General features: G+C 34.7%; 1 protein-coding gene across 2 annotated transcripts in view; it reads left to right on the forward strand.

The window, feature by feature from the left end:
* Nucleotides 1-24,763, forward strand: part of NET1 (neuroepithelial cell transforming 1) — a gene marked incomplete at its 5' end in the record, with an annotated part of 35,931 nt that overhangs the window by 624 nt on the left and 10,544 nt on the right. Inside the window, 2 exons of one of the 2 annotated variants that reach the window (XM_081147717.1) lie at nt 6,180-6,246; nt 10,807-10,866. In XM_081147717.1, coding sequence (XP_081003843.1) covers nt 6,180-6,246; nt 10,807-10,866 — 127 coding nt within the window. Of the gene's footprint in view, nt 1-6,179; nt 6,247-10,806; nt 10,867-23,028; nt 23,314-24,763 lie in introns of those variants that run through there. The other variant, XM_081147718.1, reaches the window with a different exon arrangement.

Here is a 24,763-nt window from a genome sequence, read left to right on the forward strand (position 1 = left end):
GGATTATGAGTTAAAGCGTATAACTCAGATTATTTCAAATGCTTCGAATAGTGTCTGTTCCAGAATAAGCATTCCACACATTTTTTTGCTGCTGTTATTAAAAAAACCAAACACATTGACTTACCCATTTTAGTGCTGAAAGAAAGGGCCTTAAAAATTAGTACTTCTTTTATATATTAGGCTTTTTGAAGCTCAGTGAAGTTTCACAGCCGGATACTGGGGTAATTTGTCCCTTATTTCCTAACTCCTGATTTAATGTTTTGTTTGCCATGCTTCCTCCACTGAAGGTCTCCAAAGTGTTCTATTAGTAATCTTAGTGAAACAATTACTTTCTCGCACACAGCCACATTTAAGGAGCTCTTATTTGCAAATACTATAAATATTGGATATAAATAACATTTTAATCTATTTTTGCCCTGTGGGGCCTTAGGAAAATCCATTGAACATTACATATCACCTGTATGGTAGGAATATAAATGCATACTACTCAGATCTGACGATTATTCTTCTCTTTAAAGGAATTTAACTTTTTGGGTGGACTGTTTTTCAAAATGTATTTTAAACAAAATTAGGGCATATACACACAAATAATTGAGCCAGTTCTTGATAATCCAGGACTGTTATTATTATTACTATTTATAGTAATAGTTGCTTAAAAATAAAAGGATGCCTATTAGCTTCTAAAAACTATTTGCTCCCACATCAAATGACTGCACTTTTTAACAGTTTTAATGAGATGTAATTTGGATATCATAACATTCACTCATTGTAAGTGCACAATTTAATGATTATTGGTAAAAGAATCCATCCTTAGAACATTTCATCACCCCATAGATTACCTTAAGTTTGTTTGCAGTCAGTCCCCACTCCCACCCCCAGACTTAGTTTTTTTTTTAAGCTTATTTTTATTGAGGATATTACAGATGTCCCCCATTTTCCCTCCCTTTGTCCCCCTCTGCCCCACTCCTGCCGCACCCCAGGCCTACACTGCACTATCGTCTGTGTCCATGGGCTATGCATATATGCATATTAGTTCTTTGGTTAACTTCTTCCCTCATCCCCACCCTCTGAGATCTGTCAATCTGTTACATGCTTCTGTGTCTCTGGACCTATTTGTCAGTTTATTCGTTAGATTCCACGTATAAGTGAGATCATGTGGTACTTATCTTTCTCTGTCTTATTTCACTTAGCATAATACTCTCCAGGTCCATATGTGCTGTCTCAAAGGATAGGAGACCCTTTTTTACAGCTGCGTAGTATTCCATTGCGTAAATGTACCACAGTTTTTTAATCCACTCATCTACTGATGGGCACTTGGGCTGTTTCCAGATCTTAGCTATTATAAATAATGCTGCTGTGAACATAGGGGGTGCATATATTCTTTCTGATTGGTGTTTGGGGATTCTTAGGATATATTCCCAGAAGTGGGATCACTGGATCAAAAGGCAGTTCCATTTTTAATTATTTGAGGAAACTCCGTGCTGTTTTCTATAGTGGCTGCACCAGCCTGCATTCCCACCAGCAGTGTACTAGAGTTCCCTTCTCTCTACATCCTCACCAGCACTTGTTTGTTGATATATTGGTGGTAGCCATTCCGACAGGTGTGAGGTGATTAAAAGCTACTAGATTTTTAATGATGTGTGCTTTTAGATATTTTTCTCTTCCCTCACTGTTACTTGCTGCTGTCTTTATCCCCTATCCTTGCTCCTAAATTTGATGCTTTGGGCAAGGCAGTCTGATAAGTGTGTTAGAATTGCATACTACAAAAGCACTAATGTGATGTTTGGAATGTGTTTGTGCTGGTGTCTAGATACTCAGCTGTGTTCTATACTAGCGACTTTCTAAGATGTATCTGTTATTTGGAACTCTCAGATACAGATAAGAAACCCCATATAATAGGATATATAGTCCAAAATCTTTATGAAGTGGGAGAAGAGAGTTCCTTACCAGCAAAGATGCTGAAGAGTCAAAAGAGTAGATGTCCTACTACATGAGATATTTGACTCAAATAAATGAACTGTTTCTGTGATAATTGTTTTTTCTTTTTTGTCTGATTTGTGAAAAAATTGAGAACCTGAATAGTTCAGCACCCTCTCTCTGAAATCAATAAAGATATATTAAAAAAATAAAATAAAAGGGGGATTGGACAAAAATTCTTGAAAAGATGAAGGACTGTCACTTAATCCTTTAAACTTCCCTCTAAATGGACTGTATTGGGTATCTTCTAGAAAGGGCAGTTACAATCTTAATGCTTTGTGAAATAAAAAAATTTTTCCCACAAGGATTTAAAATAGCTTTTACGTTTTGAGTCTGGCCCCTGTGAAAAATGAGTATGTCTTTCCAAGATTTTTGAAAGTTAGCACTGTCTCACATGCATTCTGGGCAAAATATGTTTTTGAGTTACTTTTTTCCATGGGTATTCAAAATAAATAGGTACTTGTTATTGAAATGGGAAAAAATAGCATTACTGTAAAGCTGATTATAGCTAGTGATGGAAAGAATCTTGCCATCCAGTTGGAAATATTTTTCCAGTTTGTTAACCTGTTTAAAATTCCTAAGAACTATTTTTCTTTCCAGCTTTCAGACATCAGATTTATTCTGAGGTTAGTATGCTTGATTCTAGGAAATAGAGAAATAATAGCTTTGGTTTTGTTTTCTCCTTAACACTTGTCTTATACTTGAATGGCAGGGTCTATTGAATATAGGGTGTCCCTCCAAAAATGTATACACACTTTGACAGCTGATAACTTAATTTTCATTCCTTTTCGGGTTTAACTGATTTGAAATAATGGGTGGACAAAGCTTTGAACAAAGAAAATTTATCCTTAAGTGTCACTAGACTTATTTTTATCTTTTACATAAAAGATAAAGTTTACGGTACAGACCGAATTGAGGGCACACAACTGAGTGAAATGATTCTTGATGTTTGCAATTCCATTGCTTCAAGTTACCAGCAGTGCTTGGACCAGAACTGTCATCAGTTTGAAAACGCATTGACAAAAAAATTACTCATTTCTGTAGATTCTTTTAAATTTTGAAAATGAACTGTATGTTAATAAACCCTGACTTTATAATCATTCAAAGTGTGTATACATTTTTGGGGGACACTCTGTATTTTAAGTGCCACTATGATTACTACTCTGGAATAAATATTTGTATTAGATTAAAAATAATCTAAGAAATCTTAATTGCTGCTTCTCAACCCAGTCCCCACTGAAGGCTGTTTTGAAACATGTAGTATATGATAGCACTTAGCTAGCTCAGTGTTTTTAAACAGTGTGGTCTATGGAGTCATGGTATGATGGTCCTGTTTTTCCTATAATCTTATAGCATTTGTTTATAATATTATACCTATATATTGTTTAATCATATGAACTATAATATATTTCAGATGTCTTTTTTGTTTAACTTAAACACCTTGTTCCACTGTTTTATCAAAAAAATCATACTGTTTTCTTCATGGTTGCTTGACTTCTCTGCAGTGGCAAAATCATTTCCTTAAGTTACCTTGTGCCACTAAAAAGGCCCTCAAAAAAAAAAAAATATTGAGCTCCAAGAGTGTTAAAGATTTGCCCAGCCAGTGTGGCTCAGTTGGTTGAGCGACATTCAGTTCCTAGTCAGGGCACATGCCTAGGTTGCAGGCTCGATCCCCAGTAGGGGCAGTGCAGGAGGCAGCCAACTGATGTTTCTCTCTCATAGATATTTCTGTCTCTCCCTCTCCCTTCCTCTCTCTGAAATCAATAAAAGCATTTTTTTTTTTAAAAAAAAGAGAGTATTAAAAGGCTTACTGTGTTTTAATCTATTAAAGAGAAACCACAGGCCCAAAATGGAATCACTTGTGCCAAACCCCACCTCTGCAAACCAAGATTTTCTACTTAATCTAATTGTAGTTTCAGCTTCCCAGGAATGTTAACTTTAACCAGTCCACATGGAATTACCTGGTGAGCGCTAGTGAGAATCTGCCCAATAGGTCCCTTCCATTCCCCTCAGGAGAGTAGCCTTGCCTGAAACAATGTATTCTTTATTGTAATGTCTTTTATTCACCCCCTTTCTGCCTTTGAAAACCATGTATTTTGAACAGCCCTCTGGAGTTCCTTTCTGTTTGCTAGGTGGGATGCTGCCTGATTCATGAATAGTTCAATGAAGACAATTAGATGTTTAAAATTTACTGGGTTGAATTTTTGCTATTTAACAAATCTTTCCCAAATAATTATTTAGGAAATACTTGCTTTAACTACCTTAAGATCTTTCTGCATCTATTTCAAATTATTAGTGGCATCATATTTCAGTATGCCAAGAACCTTGGTAGTAACTGAACAGACATAGCAAAGAAAAGGATAAATCTGTCCATTTTGTCGTCAAACCCCCTTTCTAATCTGCTTCCTTTCTCAAACCTTGCTGCTGTTGCCTCAGCCCCTTACCATCTATTGTAAGCTGTATTGGACCTGCCTCCTAACTGGTCTTCCTGACCAAGACTTCTTCCAATCCATTCTTCTCCTTACTTAGAATTCAGCAGCTAATAGCTGCCATACATGTTTAAGATCAAACTTACACTCTTTAAGGGGTGTATGTAAGGCCTTTTATTATGATCTACCCCTTATTTCTTTTGATTCTCAAACATTCGTTTTCTGAATATAATTTATTTCACTCCTCCTTTTGCCAGAGAGCGTTCCCGGCTTTTGTATGCTTTGTTAATTGCTGTTTCTCTTTGATGCAGCTTTCGTATTATTCTTCTGTGAAGCTGTTTTGACATCCTCTTTCTCCTGTAGCCCTTTTCCCTTGTGTTCCTTATCAAAACATAAACTTCTGCTTTATATTTAGCTTCAAAAACTACAGGAGCCTGTATTTGATTTAAACTTATAAATTATTGTAGGAAGAAACAGCCATCTATCTGTTATGTTTCTGTAACTTACAGTGGACAAAGACCTTGAGGATCAAGGATGAGATATGGAATATACAAATGGTGAATGGACCGGTCATCCAGGAAGCTAAACAGTAACTTCTATAACATTTGGCCCCAAATGACCAGGACTTGATCAATAACCGCCAGCTTCCCTAATTGTTGTCCTCCCTTCTTACTTAGAAAAAAACAGGCAGAACAAGCCAATTTGCACCCGAATCAATCACATAGGATGCCCTGCTCCTAGTTAGCCTGACAACAGCCTCCAGTCAGGGCACATCTAAAGCCTGCTCTTTTTTCTACTATAAAGCTTTCCCGTCCTCGGCCTGCTTTTGTGTCTGCCTAAACACAAGTGATGGCTGAATCTCTTGCTATAGCAAGCTCTGAATAAATAGCCTTTGCTTTTCTCATTTGGTTCATCTTTATTTCCACAAAGGAGAAAAAAAAAACTATATTTACTATTTTTACTACTAAAAACTATTGTTCATCTGAAATGAGTAACAATAACTATAGTTTATAAACTTTCTATTTCCTGCGCTAGTTTAGTGATTTTTCTCCATGTTTTATAAACATAGAGGTTTATATTTTATAAAGGTGAAGACAGGTTTTTGTCATAGGGATTCTTTTATTTTTTTACATTGAGTGGAAACATGATACAGAAGAAAAGTCTGTCACTTAACAAAGAACAAAATCCTAGTCAAATTTTAATCTTACTTGAACCTTTGTCTCAGATGTAGTTATTCAAAGCTTTTTATTTGGTTTATTAAATCCTAATTTTTAAAAACTCAGTACATGAAAGAGATATAATGTGAAATGCAAATTAATACATTTAGGTTTTATTTATGTTAAGAATACCCTTTTATTTTTGTTTTTAAAATATTAGGCATGAGTATTAAATTGTATCAAATAATTTTTTGCATCACTTACTGTTTTTATTTAACCTAATAGTGTAATACATGAAGAGATGTATAATTGAACTATGTATATGTTCCTAAAATAAACTCTGGTTGGTTTGGTAATTATTTTTTTAAATACTCTTAATCTATTCACTAATGTTATAAAGGCTCTGTCACTTTTATAAAGATTCTGAAAGTGACTAGAACCTATACCCTGATTTTTTTGTGTGTGCATACCCTCCCTTTTATTTCTGTGATTGAATGACTAAAAGGCTATCTAAACAGTTCTGAAAGTGAAAAATAAATTAGTTTTTTATCTGTGTAGTGCTTTATTTTACCAGTGTAACTCTCAATTTATTTATTATTTTAATTTCTGTTAACAGATATTCTCTCAGGAGAGGTAGCTCCGTCACATTTTTAACACCTGGACCCCACTGGGACTTCACTTTGGTGAGTAGTTGCCTAGGTTTTTATTTCAAGACATTAGAATTAGTTCCTGGGTTGTCTTTCAGTCTGGTGTGTGTAGCTCAGTTGTCTGTATTTCTCTCAACATCTTTGGCAGCCTAATTTAATTCTTTTCTGCTGACAAACTAAAAGAAATTATTTCAATTAAATATAAAACATGTTGTGAAAAGTACCAGAACTGTTTATCTTTAACTCTATGTAATCCTTTCTCTTATTCATACCAGTGTTAAAGTTAAGAGAATGTATTATGAAACATGAAGTTATTTTTATGTACATATACTCTGGTTTTTTTCGTGGTTGAAAAATATAAAAATGTAAAATATAAGGAATGAATTATTTTCTCTTATTATTCGTTTTTGTATAGAGGGACTGCTTCATTATTTTTAGAATAAGACTTTACAGAGAAATCTAACTTAGTGCAAAGTGACACCAGAAAATTATTTTTTTAATTAAAACTCATTACCTCATAGTACTCATATGAATAGAGTATATACAAATAGAACATGATTCTTATGCTTTTCTTATTTGGTGAAATAGCAAAAATGATTCTATTTCTAGTGTATTAAACGTGTGTGCCTGTATTGATATGCTGATGGGTTAGGCAGTACATATTTAATTTGTATTCTCTTTTGTCTTTAGTTTATATTTCTGTTGGGGACTCCTGTTCAAGATTTCTGTCCTTTTATATTAATTGCATACATTAATTGGTCAGATAAGCATTCACAGAAAGTGTCTTTTGATTTTAATGCAATTTGCATTTCCTTTACAACTTTTTTCATCTTGGTCCTTTTCCCTTACTATCCGATGAGCCTAAACTTAAATAGAAAAAGTTTAGAAGTATTTCTAAACTTGATTTGCAAGCCTATCAGCAAAAATATTTGAGCATATATCCCTGATATATTTATTTATAATTTTTGTATATACCACCATTAATTGCTAATATCTCAAAGCACAGTACTCACCTAGAGTGAAGTTAGTGGTAGTGGACATAAATATGTATTTCAGATAGCCATGATAATTTCAATTTGAAACTTCTTATTGGATCTGATTAGATCACTATTATCTTTAATCGTATAATGTGAGTAATGATGAATGCGTCATCTCTATACTAAACATTAGTAAAGCTTATTTTTAAGGATTAAGAAAAACATAAAAATGAAAGTTCTAACATTTTCCTCCTGCGCTCCAGGGAAGATACCTTGTGTATCCTCCAGGATGGTGCATCCCACTAAGGAAAACACTGTTGTAGCAGTCTCCCATGACAAACAAAATACCTTATGGCTTATATATTAAAATTTTTGGAATGTCATTAAGGAGTTGTAAGAGGGAGATTTATAATTTTTAAATACATAATTTAAGAAAAGAACAAAAATTAAGCATCTAATTTAACAGGTTAGAAAAAGAATTATGAAGTAAATCAAAGAAAACAGAAGGAAAAGTAAGAGTGGAAAAAAATAAACTCAACACCCATAAAATTTATGGCAAACCAGGAATAGAATAGAGAACTTCCTTAGTCTGAGATTCTCTATAAACAACATACATAATGATAAAATGTTTTTTTCTAAATCTTTCAAATTTGGGAAAAAAGCCTGCTGTCACTAGTGTCTATTCAGCATTGTACTAGTGCTCCTAGCCAGCACAGTAAGGCAGGAGAACAAGTGATACACAAATTAGAAAAGAAAGGACACTATGATTTCATTACTGAGAGAAAACATAATTGTCTACATAGACTATCCAAAAGAATATTAATAGTAGCTATTAGAACTAATAAGAGTTCAAGCAAGGTTACTGGCTTTAAACGTTATAAAAAGAAATGTTATCTCCCAAGAAAACTTACAAATGGCCAACAGATATATGAACAGATGTTCAATTTCACTAGCTATTAGGGAAATCAAAACTACACTGATACCACCTCACACCTGTTAGAATGGCTATTATCACCAAGACAGGTAATAAGTGTTGGAGAGGTTGTGGAGAAAAGGGAACCTTCATTCACTGCTGGTGGGAATATAGACTGGTACAGCCATTATGGAGAACATCTGGCAGTTCCTCAAAAAATTAAGAATAGTTACCATATGACCCAGCAATTCCTCTCCTGGGTATCTACCCGAAAAACTTAAAAACATGTATTCGCAAAGATATATGCCCCCCTATGTTCACTGCAGCATTATTCACGGTGGCCAAGACATGGAGACAGCCAAAGTTGTCTCCTTCGATAGAGGACTGGATAAAGAAGATATGGTACATATATACAATGGAATACTACTCAGCCATAAGAAAAGACGAAATATTACCATTTGCTACAACATGGATAGACCTTGAGAATATTATGCTAAGTGAAATAAATCAGTCAGAAAAAGCTAAGAACCACATGACTTCACTCACATCTGGGATATAAAACTGAAACTCAAGGACACAGACAGTAGTGTGGTGATTACCAGAGGGAAGGGGGGGTGGGATGGTAGGGGTTGGAGGGGGCCTAATGGTGACAGAAGATGGTTTGATATTGGATGGTGAGTACACAGTGCAATATACAGATCTTGTATCATAGAAATGTACACTTGAAACATCCTATTAACCAATGTTACCCCAATAAATTTAATTTTTAAAAAATGAATAGAATGTATATGTACTAGCAATAAACAGTTTAATGTAATTTTAAAGATGCTTTTATTGTAATGAAAACCATTTTAAATTCTAGAAATAAGTCTATGAATAGATCTGTAAGACTTTATGGGAAATATTGGAAAGCATTAATAAAGAACATAGGACACTGCGTGGAGATATACCACATTCAGACAAGGAAAGACTCAATAGCATTAAAGTCAATTCTCCCCCAAACTAATAAATTCAGTGTAGTTCTGATAGAAATCCCTTTAGAGTATGCTGGATCCATTCTACAATTCACATGGAAAAGCAGACGACCAAGACAGCAAAAGTAGGGTACAAGTGAAGGAGCATATGAATTACTATATTAGCTATTAAGATTTATTCCAAAGATGCGATAATTACACAGCATAATATGGGTGCAGGTATGGATAAATAAATTGATGGAACAAAACAGAGAACCCAGAAACTGACCTACATGTATTTGAGAACTTACTATATCGTAAGCATTATGAAGGAATTGTGCTATCAACAAATAGTGTCAGGTGTTGACTGACATGTAGCTATATTACCTTGTACCACATACAAAAATAAATTTTAGACGGGTTGAATATATAAATATGAAAAGCAAAACTTTACAATAATGACAAGAAAATACAGTAGAATGTTTTTAAATCTGTTAAGTTTATATATATGCCTACACACATGTACAATTTTGTATAAGTATGGTTGTGTATGTGCTTTTTTCCCCTCAGTGCAGTCCTTTTGCTTGATAGTTTTTTTCCCCTGTTCTCCTCCCTTTATCTGTCCTCCTTCCATCCCCCAATCTCCACTCTAACCCATGTTAACAACACTGGTATGTATCCCTGTATATTTTGCTTATATACTTATTTACAAATACACAGCCTCACAGATAAGATACATATATGCAGGATTTTTGCTTAGTTTGCTTTCAAAGTTAGGATCATATTCATACTTTTCTGCATCTTCTGGATGTGACCTTAGGATCAATTAAGATTTCTTGAGTTCTCTCCTCATTTTTTAGTTTTTTCCTAATTCTGATTTATATTGTTCTTTCATGGTCTTTTGTCATTTTCTTAATGTCTTTTAGCTCAATTTGAAGTAGTATGTTACATAAGTAAGTTTTTAATAGTTTTACTCTGTTTCTTTGAGCATATCTTTGTGTAGTGCCTTCATTCCCTATAGGGTTGTTATTCTGTCCCTTATTCTCTTTTTTCTTAGAGTTATTTTGTGTAGGATTTGACTTAGAGAATTTTCTGTTTGTTTTAATGCGAATGCAGCTTTCCTGAACTTTTAACAAAGAGGCTTGGTTCAGATAGCTTTCCTAACTTCATAGAGCTCCCTCTTTTGTTATTTTCATGGTGGCTTGCTTCTGAGACTTCCAGGCTCCACATATTTTCCCCACTTCTATCTGGACTTCACCTTTCCTTTTTCTGTTGTCCCTATCCTGGTCAATTTTGATTCTACTTCCACCAGTTTCTCTTCAAGGTGGGTAATTACTTTGGGCCATGAGAAAAGCATATTTTTTTCTAGCGAAGACTTCCTTTCTCCTATAGAAGTAATAATGTGTTCCTTTTTAAAGAAACTTGTTGCCTTTATATATAAAACATACTTACTTTTTCTCTAACAAGTACAGATAGCCCTTGACTTATGAGTACTGTTCTGAAAAATTTTACATAAGTAAGTTTTTTAATAGGGTAGAATCACTTTACAACAAAAAATGATTTAGTCAGGTTGTGATATTTAAACAGTATATATGGTAGAGAGAATTTATGAGCATCCCTCATAAAAATATTCTTCTAAATACAACCAAAGGCTTCACTTTTTAAAGTGATTTTTCCAGTTGTATGGAGTCTTTGTTTAATGGAGTAACATGCATTCCTTTTATATAAGAATGAAATATTTTTTGTCTTACAGAAAAGAAAACGAAGAGCAAAAGATGATGATGTTGTAAGCCTTAGCAGCCTTGATCTGAAGGTAAGCCTTACTGCTCTGTCAAAAAAAAAAGGGGGGGGGGGCATTTAAAAGTATGCAGGCAGTATTTATTTCTGTGCCATAAGAACAATGAATGCTTCTTTTTTTTTTTTACATTTTTTTAAGTGTAAAACTAAATGATATTGGCTCTTATGGATAGCCTCTTTTTTCTGTTCTGCTTTGTTAAGAATGAAGAGAAAACCTCCCTCAGAACAGTGTTAGGTTATAACTGATGGTAACAAATTCAAATGGCTAAGGAGGCTAGGCCTATAATATTAGAAAGGAGGTAGGATAGGAACTGGTGAGAAGGAGAGTGCCATGCCCCTCCTGAAAGAGGAAGTTACTCCTCTGCTCTAGCCCATTGCTGCATGTAGGACTTTCGAAATCTGGATTTTATGTGAAATATGAATTTTAAAAATCGGATCGAAGTTTTTCTAAAAAACCATGTATGCCAAATAACTCATCTACAAGTCAGATGTGATCCATGAGTTTTCAATGTGTAACCTATGAAAAACAAACTCAGTACACACTTAAAAGTAAGTATGTCCTTTAGTATAAAATTGTAGTTAAGTCCAAAAACCTGGTATCTTTGGAATTACTTATTCCATTATCATCTGGCAAATTTTATAGAACCATTTTGGTTTTAAAGACCCTTTTTTAAAGATCGTTATGAAAAAGGTATATATTTTTAGTGAGATTTTAAAAAATAGTTTGACGTGTTTAATGATGGCCGTCGCTGCTGCTTTTAAAGACAAGGTAGTTTCCAAAAATTAAATTTGTGTAGGTCTGCCCCATCAACATTAACAAATCCAGCAAGCTTGTGTGTGTGTGTACATGTACATAATGTCATTATAGGAGAATTACGTGTTTTTAAGTGTTAGGCTTTTTGCAAAACACTTTTAATTGCATTTTATAAATCTTGTATTCAAAGAAAGAAGTATGAAACGGCAACCCTGAGTATTTTTAGGTATGCTTCAAATCAGATCATGTACAGAAATAAGACAGTAATTTGTAGTATGCCACAATAAAAGCATGTTCAAGTCTACTTAGAGACAATCCTCCTTGTTTTTACCCCCTTTTCAGCAGTTATCAATATGTGATCAGATCAGTCTTGTCTCATCCATCCACTCACCTACCCTCCTGTGGATCATTTTGAAGCAAATCCTAGACATTGTCTCATTTCTTCTGTATTGTCAAGATTAAGTGCCCACACTTCCTTGATTGTTTGATACATTTTTTATTTTTTCATTTTGTCTGTTTGAATTTCAATTCATATAAAGTCCATACATTGTGATTGATTATATCTCTTAAGTATCTTTTAATCTATAGGTTCCTTCTGTAATTCTTTGGTTTCTTGTCATTTTTTGTTGTTGAAGAAACCATATGTTCTTTCCTATAGAACTTTCCATAGCCTGAATATTCATGACTGCATCTCCATGGTATAATTTCCTATGTTCCTCTATTCCCTGTACTTCTGATAAATTGGTAGTTAGATCTAGAGGTTGTTTGGGGCATGTACTTCCTTCAGGGGGTATATAATTTTTTTTGTGATGTTTTCAAAAGTAATTACCATTGTCTAGATCAGTTTGTTCATTGGAGGTTGCAAAATTGTGATATTGTGCCTTTATCAGTCCTCTGTTTATTATCCAGAATATTTCTATAAAGAGAAAATTCCTGTCATCAACCATTTGGTTACTTTGAGGTACTGATTTATAATAAAGGTGGGACAAGTGCTTGATTCTTTATCAGTTTTCAAAAATAATGAGTTTTATTCATTAAAATTCTCTAAAAGTAACTAATGATTTTTTTCTTTATAATACTATTATGAAATCATGGATATGAACATATTTGTTGTATTTTGACCCATTTTGGTTATTACTCTTACTGTGATCAAATTATCCCTTCTTTGATCTCTGAATGCTGCTTCAGGATGGCTCCTATGTCCTACCCTCCCCCCCCCAGCTTTATCAAGATATAGTTAACATATAACATTGTGTAAATTTAAAGTGTGCAATGTGTTGATTTCCTGCATCCTTTTGACATGACCCTCGCCTCATATCTAGAGGCTTAATAGCCTCCTTTTCTTCCAGATTGACAAGTTATTGCAGGCTCTAGGACAACAGTCCACATTACTACAAATTAATACAAATTATACAATTACTGAAAACACTTCATGTTTTATTTTTCAGTTTTTCTTTTTTTTTTTTCTGCTCCACACCTGCAGTCAGTCATTTCTAAAAATCCTAATTTCCTTGGGAAATGGTAGAGGCTAAAATCTGGACATTATGAACTACTTGCTACTGGATTAGTCATTGTTTCTAGGGCTTTTTAATGGACAGAACTAGGAAATATATAATTTTTAAGATAAAATAAATTATGAGTTTATATTAATATTTCAAATTCAAGACTAAAGGGTTTGTTTACTTAATATCATCAATCTTACTATCTAGGTCTCTTTCAACTGCACCGAAAATCTCGGTTCCAGGGACACTGACATAATTACTCACTTGATTTACCCATGGTTCTAGGACAACAGTCTACATTACTACAAATTATTACAAATGATACAAATACTGAAAACATTTTACGTTTTATTTTTCAGGGTTTTTTTTGGAGGGGGGGTTGACACAGACTATAGTAAGGATATGCAGTCACTCGGTTTTTAAGTTACTGAACTAGCCCAGCTGGGCATGGCTCATCGGTTGAGCATCGACCTAGGATCCAAGCGATCGGGGTTCGATTCCTGGTCAGGGCACATGCCCGGATTGTGGGCTCGATCAATGACTCTCTCATCATTGATGTTTCTATCTCTCTCTCTCCCTCTCCTTTCCTCTCTCTGAATCAATAAAGATTTTTTTTTTTTAAAAAAAGATATATTTTTTAAAATAAATAAATAAATTACTGAACTAGTTCTTTTCCATGTGTAATTATGCAATAACTCACATCCTTTGAATTTCAATTTTTAAGAATTACTTTTAAATATAATTTTTTTGTAATTATGTAACAAAATTGTGTAGAATTTTAAAGTCAGTTTTATAAGATTCTTGTTTCTATCCCTGGCTCTTGTACCCTACTCCTTCTTCCATTCAAAATCTTTTTTTTCTTTTTTTTTTTAATTTTGGGGTTTATCCTCCACTTTTTAAAAATATAAGCAATTGCATGTATATCTGTATATCCCACTGTCTTGGATAAACAACAGCATGCTATCTTTCATTATGTTTTATTCTTTCCTTTTTAGTTTTATATGTGTGTTTTTGCTTTGGTATGTCTTGATATTTAGGAAGATTCATGTTTTTATTATGTAAAGGCAACCAATAAATCTATATATCTTTATATATCTTCAGTTCCCTCTTGGTAATTGTAGATTGGCTCATTCCTATCAACATTATTTTAATTGACTAGCACCTCTTTTCCTTCCTCCCTTATTGAAGTAGTATCTATTCTAAATTAATACAGTTAAAGTAATAAGTGCTTATTTTACCTTTCGTGTACACACTCACCATTCTCCATTTTGTAAAATAGGTTTGTCCTGTCTAAAGGATCAGAGCATTTAGCCATTACAAACTATGCTGTGTACTCTGATATCCATCATTTAGTTTTAGTTCCGTAAGTAAATATATATTTAATGCTCAGCAACAGTCCTTATGTCGCTACCTTCCTAGGTTTTTGGTTTTGTGAAGCTCATTCTGTAGTACAGGGGTCAGCATACTGTGGCCCACAAGGCATATCTGACTTCCTCATTTATTTACATATTATTTATGGCTGCTTTAAAAAACACTACAATGGCAAGCCCTGATCAGGTAGCTCAGTTGGTTAGAGCGTTGTCCTATATACCAAGGTTGCAGGTTTGATCCCTGGTCAGGACACATATAAGAATCAACCAATTAATACATAAATAAATGTATAAATAAACATTTAAAAAACAGCAACAACACTACAGTGGCAAAAGTTGAGTAGTTCTGACAGAGACTATATGACCTATAGAGACTAAAATATTTACTCTTTGGCCTTTCACAGAAAAGGTTTGCTGACTGCTCTTCCAGAATTGAGTGGATTCAGAGGAAATGTTCTTGGGAACCATATTCCCTGAGTGATTTGAGTGTGCATGTCAGTTTGTTTGCAGTCTTTATACTTGAAGGTTAGTTTGAATGGAGATGAGATCCATGCCTCACATTTTCTTTCCTTGAATTTATTAAGTATTTTACTCCATTGTTTTCTGGCATAAAGTGCCACTCTTGAAAAGTTATAATAAATAGGTTGTTCAAGTCATTTTTTTAGGAACATTTTATTTCTTGAATTTTGGGTATTGTTTCTATCCTGTTGTTTTGTCTTCCCTCCCTGCTCTGCTCTTTATACTTAGGTTGAATTTTTTTTTTTTTTTTTTTTTTACTCATCTTCCTTTTTGTCTCATTTTTCTCTTAATGCATTAGTCATTGTTTTTTTAATTCTAAAATAATTTTTTTATTTTTAATTCTTTCTTAGTTCTATCACCTTTATTTCAAATTTTCCTATCTCCATTCACCTAATTTCTAAGTTTATGTTCTCTCATAGCTTCTATAATTTTATTTTGTGCTATAGAAATATTATTCTACTTCACATTTTCTGTTTTCTTACAATAGTTTTAAATTCATGATTCTTTTCTGTTGCTCATTTTTTAAGTGCAGTGAGCTTTCCTGGATTTTAGGCCAAGATAGCCTGTTTTCAGCTGTATAACTCTAGTGCTCCCTCTTCCCTTGTTTTCACAAAGTGATTTTTAAAAATTCATCCTCCCAGCCTGGCCAGTGTGGTTTGGTTGGAGCATCCCAGGCACAGAAAGGTGGAAGGTTCAATATCCCATCAGGGATAAAAAAATAAATAAAAATTCATCCTCATGCTTTCTGAGATTTTTGTTTTCTGCTCCCTTCTCTTTCATCTGGACTTTTTCTTGTCATTGCTGCTATTTCCCTGTTCTGCTCAATTTGAATCCTACTCTTAGCAGTTTTTCATAGAACAGAGTTAGTTTTGAGAATTTATATAGCCCAGATTGCTTCAGCACCTATGAACCCCTAGCATGGCAGTGTTCTTGCCCCCACCCTAAGAATTTGACCCTTAACTGTTTTTCCCATGTTAGACCACTGTTCTCATACTAGTATGCCATTGTCAGGGTTCCCCTATTCTCCGGGCCATCAGAGAAGCCCATTTGCCTTTGCTTCTTTGTGCATAAAGACTGATACCATGTGAGTGTCACAGCGGTCTGGTTTGTCACTATCTAACAAACAAAGGTTTTGGAGGAAACATTGTCTCTTCGTTTTGTTTAGATTTTCTGTTTTGCTATGCTAGTTGCTCTTATTTTTTATTTTTATTTTTCTTAAAGAGTGAAGACCTGTCAAAGATTTAATGTATTAATAAGTGAGCCAAAGAATGGTAAAGCTGGTCGGGGACTATAGGAAACAGTGTTTACTGGGGCTGCTAGCACACCAGCCTCTGCTGTTCAAACAGCAAATGATTTCCTGCCTTGGAAAGTGTAGGCTAGCTTCACAACCCTAGGGATCTGCGTTGCAGTCCTCCTGGCCTTGCCGGAGACATCACACAGCACCCTTCTCTGACAGAGATACCTCAACCTTAATCAGAATGCTGGGTCACATGGCCTGAGCAGCAGAGCAGCTTGTACCACAGCCTGTACCTGGTACAGAGACTTCTCTTGCTCTGGATCCCACTCAGAACTGCCAGTGTTTCAGATTACCCCATTAATGGGTCAGAGCAGAATTTCCAAATGCAGTATATGCTCCCTCCAACAGGTAGAGTTCTATCTTGTGCCATGCCCCTTTCTTAGTACTAGGGGATGCAAAGTGCAGTAACTTGTCCTGTACCTTGGAAGGGAGATCCCAGGCCATTGGCCTCAGGCCATTGGACCTATTAAAACTCTTCTAATATTGCAGACCCTGAATTTTCCTGGCATGCATTTGGCTACCTGTGATGTCCAGAATATTTGCTGTTTCCTGTTTACCAGGTCCTGTTAGTATGATGTCATCAGTATATTAGACTAACATGATGTTCTGTGGATATCAAGGTCCATGTGGACACTCTGGGACAGAGAACAGAAAGTTGACAGCCTCAGGACATGAAATACAGACTGCTGTCCTTCCCACATAAAGGCTAAATACTGTTGGTCCTCCTTACTAATGGAAATTGAAAAGAACACAGGGGCCAGATCAGTAGTCATATACCAGATGCTAGAGGATGTGTTGATTTGTTTCAGTAAAGATTCTACATCTTGCACAATAGCTGAGATTAAAATTTGAGTTAAGTTTACAGTAGGCCAGTGTTAGTCATCACAATCCTTCTCATTGTAGAAGGCACACAGATAAATTGAGTGGAAATGCAGTGGAGACTACCACTCCTGCCTGTTATAACTTTGATGGCTATCTCTGCATTTTCTCTTGGTGTGCAGTTGTGCTTCTATTTATTATCTTGGCTCAGGTGTAGAGGGTGAAATTTCAGGGGCTTCCACTTGGCCCTTCTAGTCATAATGACTCTGAGAACATTATAAAGGTTACCAGCTGCTTTTTCAAGGCTTCTAAAGCAATTAACAAAAGCCAGCCAACTCTGTAGTCCTTAAAATTACTATTGCTTCTGTGTTGTTAATTTGCCACCGCTGCTACATACGCCACTACTTCACCACTTCATCTGTACCCAGTCCACACCTGCAGTTCTTACCAACATTTTACCTATGTGTGACCAAGTTCCAGAATCCCATCCTATGTGTGTAATCTCTAGGGCCAGCCTCAGTGTTAGTGTCTTAGCTAGAATTCCCTCCATAAATCAGAACCTGAGCTTATGCAGGTGTCACCACTGTAAACTGAGGCTTGATCTTCCTTGGACCTTCTGTAGAGCCGTGTAAAATACACTGCAGAAATTGTCTTCTCAAGGGACTGAAAGGAAGCTTTTATCCACCAGCTCCTGTGCTCCATTAGTCAACAGTTGCCCCATTGGGTGTTAATCCCTCACACTTCAAGGCTGCACATGTTAAATGCCATACTGGCATCTGAAATCCGAGGGTGGAAAGCAAGCGATACATGGTACAGCTGAGCAAGAGGTACTGTTGTGGAGCTGGTAACTGCAGGAGCGGCAACAAGTGAAGTAAAAAGTGGGCTGAGAAATAAATATGAAGATGCGTACTGGCCTTAGCTGAGTTTCAGGGGGAAGCCCTACTCAACATCCTGTTACAGGAACATAAGTGATCTTACATTACACTGGAAATTATGTGTTATCCTTTGTACTTGAGATAAAAAATCACCACTAACAGCACAAATACCCCATTTTCTTTGCTGTTTGTATTATCATTGCAGAGAGAACCATGGTTTAATAACATCAAACCTCTTAGCCTATCAGCTTCTTTTTATAGTCTTTCTAATAGTATTTAATTGATCTGAATTGATCTTTTCCCAAACCAAATTCTTAGTAAAGCTTGGAGACAATCAAATTTTTAATTCCAAATGATTTCTAAAAACTCAGATCCACATATAACTTAATTATTAACATCTTTGTTGTTGTTGTTTTAACTCATTACTAGATAGTTTGGAACACCGGTTTCTCATAAGTTCTGGTTTGTTAATATTTCAATCAGTGCAGCTTTTTTAGTAAAATTTGAAATTCTGTTTTTAACTAACCTATTTTTAGTGAGATACATAGTAGTTATTTGTATCTTGAACTCTAGGGTTTTAAAGTGGAACATAGTTTTCTTATATTTAGAAAAAGTCCTTAAAGTATTTCTTGTGAACTGTGGAATCTTTATATAAACTTGTATGATTTTTAAATATATGTTTAATTTAGTAATATAAAACATGAGAACTACACAAGGGCTGAAAATGCAAATTTTACTGTCATCCATATTTCTCTACAGATTAGAAGATTGTTTATTCCTCTATATGAGATCCTTACAATTACAAAGTTGAAAAAAAACAGGTTGGCAATTGCATTTCACATTGTCACATGTAGAGGGCAGCAGAGAGCTAGATTTAGTTTTCTCTTGACCTGTAATAGCTTTCCTAGCTAATTTCTAATTACTTGGTATTGTTCCAGACAAAAGTAAATAGAAACAAATAATATCTAGACTAAAAAATGCAAATATTATTCTTCAGCTCTAATTTATTTCTAAATTCCAGAATTCTAATTTCACATTAAAGGGAGAAAAAAGGTAAGTATCACATAATCCTTTTTCTGTGGAGAGGGGTAACAATGTTATCATTCTCCTTGCCTTCATCATTTTTTTAGGAAAGAAAGCATTGAAAGCCCCATAAAAGTAGAATAGAGGCTATTAACTTAACCTGGTCTTTGGAAACCAGTAATTTTACCGAGAACTTGATATATTTTACAAAGCTGCATTATTTGTAGATAACTCAGTTTTAAACTTATAAATTCTAGATTTTCTACACAGAAGACACTTACCAATCTGTACTTCAATATGTCATTTGTAGAAAATTATATAGTTGCTATTAATAATCATTAAATAAACCAATTGAAATAGGATCTTTTCTAAAACGTAAGCAGCTAGAACTAATTTATCTTTTTACTTACCTGCCTTGATATAAAAAGGCTAGAAGGCAAGTAATCTCTCAACTTTTGGGGGGTTTCCTTCTCTATAAAATGCCAGTAGTATTCAGCAAACATTGGCCTGAGACTAGGAGACGAAGGTTATAAACCTAGCTGTGCCTCTGACTCACAGCATGAGAGTAAGCAGTTATTGAGCCCTGAGCATGCACCCAACATGTACTAAAGGCGTTACATATAGTGACTTTTCTGGAAGCTATGTTCTTATAGGAGTGACCAGATTGGAACCTATTCAGCCATTGATTAATCATACAACTTTGGACAATTTTCTTAAACTTTCTGAGTCTGGTTTCATCATCTGTACAATGGAGGCAATAATACATATTTTATAAAGCTGGTTAAGTAAGGTAACATGCATAAAGCTCCTAGCACAGAGTAAGAACTCAAATTTCCCTTTCTCTTTTCACGGATGTCCTTCAATTTCCTCCTAAGGAAACTGAAGAGGATGAGTTAACCATCTCAAAGGACCTTTCCTGCCCTCTGATTTTTATTGAGTATTGTTAGAGTCGAGATTGTCTCAAGCTCATCACTCAGAGTACTTATTGAACATCTTGTCTTCATTGTTGCTTTTTTTGATGCTATCTACAATTGTCTAAATTATATTTAGTCTGTAAACCTGAACATTCCAAATTATTTTAGAGTTGCTGAGCCAGGATTTTTGTGCTGTGACTATCACCATTAGACCCTATTTGGTTCCTGTAAGCTTTTTGATTTTTATATATAAAGACTTCTACCTAATGGGTCCTCAACTAAAGGAAAGAAATGAAAGATATCCCTTCCCCTCATTATTTTGGCCTCACCTGTATCAGAACTGAATAGAAAAACATAGTTTGGAGAAAGACATCAGGTAAGAGACCCATGAACGCCCTAGAAGTTTCTTTCCTCTCTGCTCATGGCTCTTTATTTCTTAATGAAACTAAGTAGTCATAAAGTATTGACCTTATTTGTACCATTTTTGAACTGATGAAACTAACTGAACCAGTCTACTGGGTTCTAGTCTACTCTCTTACTGTCTTAGATCAGTGTTCTTACCTATAAAATTAGGGAACTGGATTCCATGATCTCTAACATTATCCCACTTTAAAAATGTATAAAACTATCTTCTACAGTCAACCACCCTTAAGGCCAACCACATCACATATTGCCCAGGTGTGACCGGGTGTTAAAGGATAGATGATGAAATATAACCAATCACCATTACCATTACTTTAAAAAAGTTTCAATACAGAAAGACGAATTATTAACATCATCTTGAATACAAAACACATTGGTGTTTACAGAAGGGCAGTGTTGGCTTTTCCTGTAAGAAGTAATATTGTCCTACAAACCTTAGTAAATTGTTTTGTATAGATTATTTGTCATTATAAATAGTCTGTGCCCACTATTTATTTGCTCTACTCTTCAACCTTTGTAATCTTCTGCCTTTCTTCTGCTGAACTAGCACACTTGAGATCCTCATTAAACTTATCCATTAAGCTAAATCCATGAATCTTTTCTTACTCTTCTTAATCTTTTTGCTGTAATTAACACTTTTCACCCCCTTGGCATCTTGCTTTGTTTCTTTTTTTCTGACCCTTTTGCAAAATTCTTTTTCCCTTAACATTTCTCCAAAGTTAGATCTTTGAACCCCTATTCTTTTTGTCCATATTTTCTCTCCCAGGCACTTCATTCACTCCCAAAGCTTCAACTGTGATCTCTGTGTATCTGACTCCCCAGTCTAAATCTACCCTCTGGCCTCTTCCAAGTCCTTGTGAAGCATTTCCAAGTACTAGCTCAGTATTTTCTTTTGCATGTTCTTCCACCATCTCAGACTCATCTAAAATGAAACTCAGAATTTTCTTTCAAAGCATATTCCTCCATATTTCTTTATTTACATTAGCAGTCACCCCTCCTAACTTGAAAATCATGGGCATCTTTGACTCCTTGCATATGTTGTCTCTTACATATATTCTTTTCCTGCCTTGCACAGAGTTATTGATACCTGATTGTGACTTTTGCATTATGTTTCCAGTCATCTTTAAAACCATCTTAAACACCACCTTACAACATAACTTTTATTTCGTGCATCTGCTCAATAAAACCCTCTGCTCTCCCGTTTTTACCCACAGCCCATGACCTCACACTGAATTCACGCCCTCATGTTACTTTGAGGAACATGAATTACTTTGAGGGAAAATCCTTGCACCTTTCCCTTGATCAAACCTACGAAAAACATAACATGTCCTTCAAGGCATGAAATAACATCTTAAAGCCTCTTCCCTAGCGTCTTTCCTCATCTCAGCTCAGAATACTATCAGAAGTGGTTTCTCCTGAATTCCTGTAGCACTTCCTAGCTATATAACTTATTTTGGAATTTTCAAAAGCTGTCTTGTATTAGTTATCTCTTCACATGGCCTCCCTTTACACAATGGTCTCTTAGCACTTGAGGAGCAGATATGAAACCTGTTTTTTTGTATCATCCTCAGTATCTAGAACAATGCCTTCTACACAGTAGATTTTTCAGATTTCTCTGCTCCTAATAAATCCTGAGAATGGAGATGTTTTTGCAGGTTACCAGCATTATATCTTTCATAGTAGTATATACAGTTAGGATAAATATCCTACCTTTCAAAATAGAATACTGTACTTTCTGTTAAACAAGAAGATCTGCTTCATAGCGGGCCTACCAAACCAACAGAAGTGTTTTTCCAGAGAGGAAAGGATTTAAACTAGAAATTTAGAGACTATCACTAGTATGTGACCTCAGGTAAGTTACATACTTCATTCAGCTCACTTCTGTGAACTTCATTTCTTTGACTGTAAAATGCAAGTCTTTTAAAGCAGGTGTTTGACCCTATTAGTACTATATCAAAGTTAATTCAGAATAGAGAAGGACCCTGTTATACATTTTTAGAACAGATATCACCTTTCATGTATTTGTTATAGAACATCTATTACACAGATATCAAAATTTTAAAATAGAAAAAGTAAATGCCTTTAAGTCTAAGAAATACCAAACTTTAAACTCTGAGGTAGCCCAATTATACTTTACATTTATTTTAAGAACAGAGTGACCTGAAGTGTACCTACTGCACTTACTCTGTTAGTCTTAAGAAAAAATGGTGAGAACCAGTTTCTAAAGACTTAGATAATTTTACAATTGTGAATATACTTGTACTCATGTAAAATAAAGGCAAGGTCCCAGGATAATTAGGCTTTTCTTTAGTGTATGCACTTACTTAATTCTGAATTATGATTTTCTTAAAGTTGTCTATTCTAAATTTCTTTCTAGGTAATAGGGTTTTATACAAAAAGTATCCCTGTCTGTGACTAAGTACTAGAATAAGTAACCTAGATAAGCAGTTAGTTTCCCTTTGGGAATGCTTTTAAATCAGGAAAAGCCTTACATTAACCCAGTTTCCTTTCTCCTTCTGGTCTTAATGTAGACATTCCAAACCTTTTGATAAAGAGCTTTCTCTGCACAGTGAAAACTGAGAAGCCTAGGTGTGCCCAGCTGCCTGTTAGCTGGAGTCACGTGTCTGTTAGGTGCCCGCCCACTGAAGCCTGGTCCGAAGTTAGTCCCTCCCACAGAGCCTTGAGGTCTGTGTGCTTTTTCACTGCTGCTCCCAGAGGCAGTTAGCTCCACCACAAGGAAGAGGCATGGGCAAATGGCTGCCAAGGGTGGCTGAGCACTCAGAAGAAAAGCCTGTGTGTATGTGTAGTGCTTAGTTATAGGGCTGACTTGGATGTGGATTAATTCCAAAGATTTTGAGGGATACTTGGTGAAGCATGGTGGCGCATGATGAGATTGGAGGTCTCCTACCTATTAAAAGGACTATACGAGTCCTAGATGTGAATAATCAGCCCTTCAGAGAACCAGAGGTAAGACTTTTGGAGAAAAATTAAGCCAAAGGGATGTTTTCTAACTCCACAGAACTTTAAGATTTTTAACAATTTATAAACAGTATAATCTTAAGCTTAACTTTTGATCTTACTGAGTGTTAAAATGTGTGACTAATTTATATGCAAGTTTGAAATGTGTTCAGGAACTTTGGTAAAGTTTAGGAACTATGGTATGGTTAGGTTTACACATAGCATAGCATGAGTGTATGCAAACTTTACACAAAAAGAAAAAGATTTTTAATGTTACATTGCTCAATTTGGTTACATTGGTTACATTTTTGTTGCTTAAATACAGTTACTTTTTTAACTTGCTTTTATATTACCTAGTCTTAGGAACTGCTTTATGGAGTAAATAAGACTCCCCTGCAGTTAATGCTAGTAAACAAATTGCAGCTAAAATTCTATCTGACCTGGTGCTTGTTTTTATCTTTCTTTCCACATCTAATAAGTTAATTGTGTACAACTTTTTTTTCTTAAGAAAGAAAAATATGTTAAAATATTTAAACCAAGGATTTATAATTTAGCTGCTACCACCTTCCTTGATTTAACTGTCTGAAGTCACTGTGGTTTTTAAAAATCTTTATAAACATATATCAAAAAACTCATGATTTTATGCCATTTTATTTAATTTGACAGTTGATTTAATATTATAGGTATTCCATTTATACTGTATACTACAGTATATATAACAATGTTCCTGTATTTCATTGACTGTATATACTTATCTTGATTGTGGTGATGGTTTTGTAGCTATATACATATATCAAAACATTAATTATATATTTCAAATATATGCAGTTTATTGAATATTCAGTAAAGCTGTGTATTGTACATACATATACCTTTTGGTAGTTAAAATAGCTGCCATTTTTAGGAATTATGCTTTCATTTGGTGTGGTTAACTTTGGTTTTTGTTTTTCTGTTTGTTTGGGTTTTGCTTATATGTTTCAGTTCTCTCAAAATATCTAAGCATTTTCTTTGATTTGAGCAAGTCATACATGGTCATCGTTGTAAATACTGAAACTGGTCATCTTTTGGACCATAAAAAACTAGTCTTTTTTGTTTGGTATCAGACACTAACTAGCCATGTTTCTGACATACCTTTATTCCAAAGATTAAAAATATCAGGAACATTGTCAGGTTTTTAGTGCTAGCAACACATCCTTAAATAAATAATTAAATTTGACTATTTCAATTAAGAAGTAGAAAGGGAAGAAATCCTATGTGCACTTAACTCATTTTTATCTTTTTATAAGTAACTTTTTTTCCATTCTTCTTAAAGTTCTTGCCAGATAGAGGAGAAATTATCCAGTAACCCAAACAAATGAACCCAAACACATACTGTTTTTATTTAGTGTCTTCATTTCATTGACTGTAGAAGAGACCCTCTGAAGTATATCCTCTTACATGACACCATTAGTAGAAGAAA

Source organism: Miniopterus schreibersii (genome assembly GCF_964146895.1).
Source record: "Miniopterus schreibersii genome assembly, chromosome: 1".
In the NCBI taxonomy this organism is placed as follows: Eukaryota; Metazoa; Chordata; class Mammalia; order Chiroptera; family Miniopteridae; genus Miniopterus; species Miniopterus schreibersii.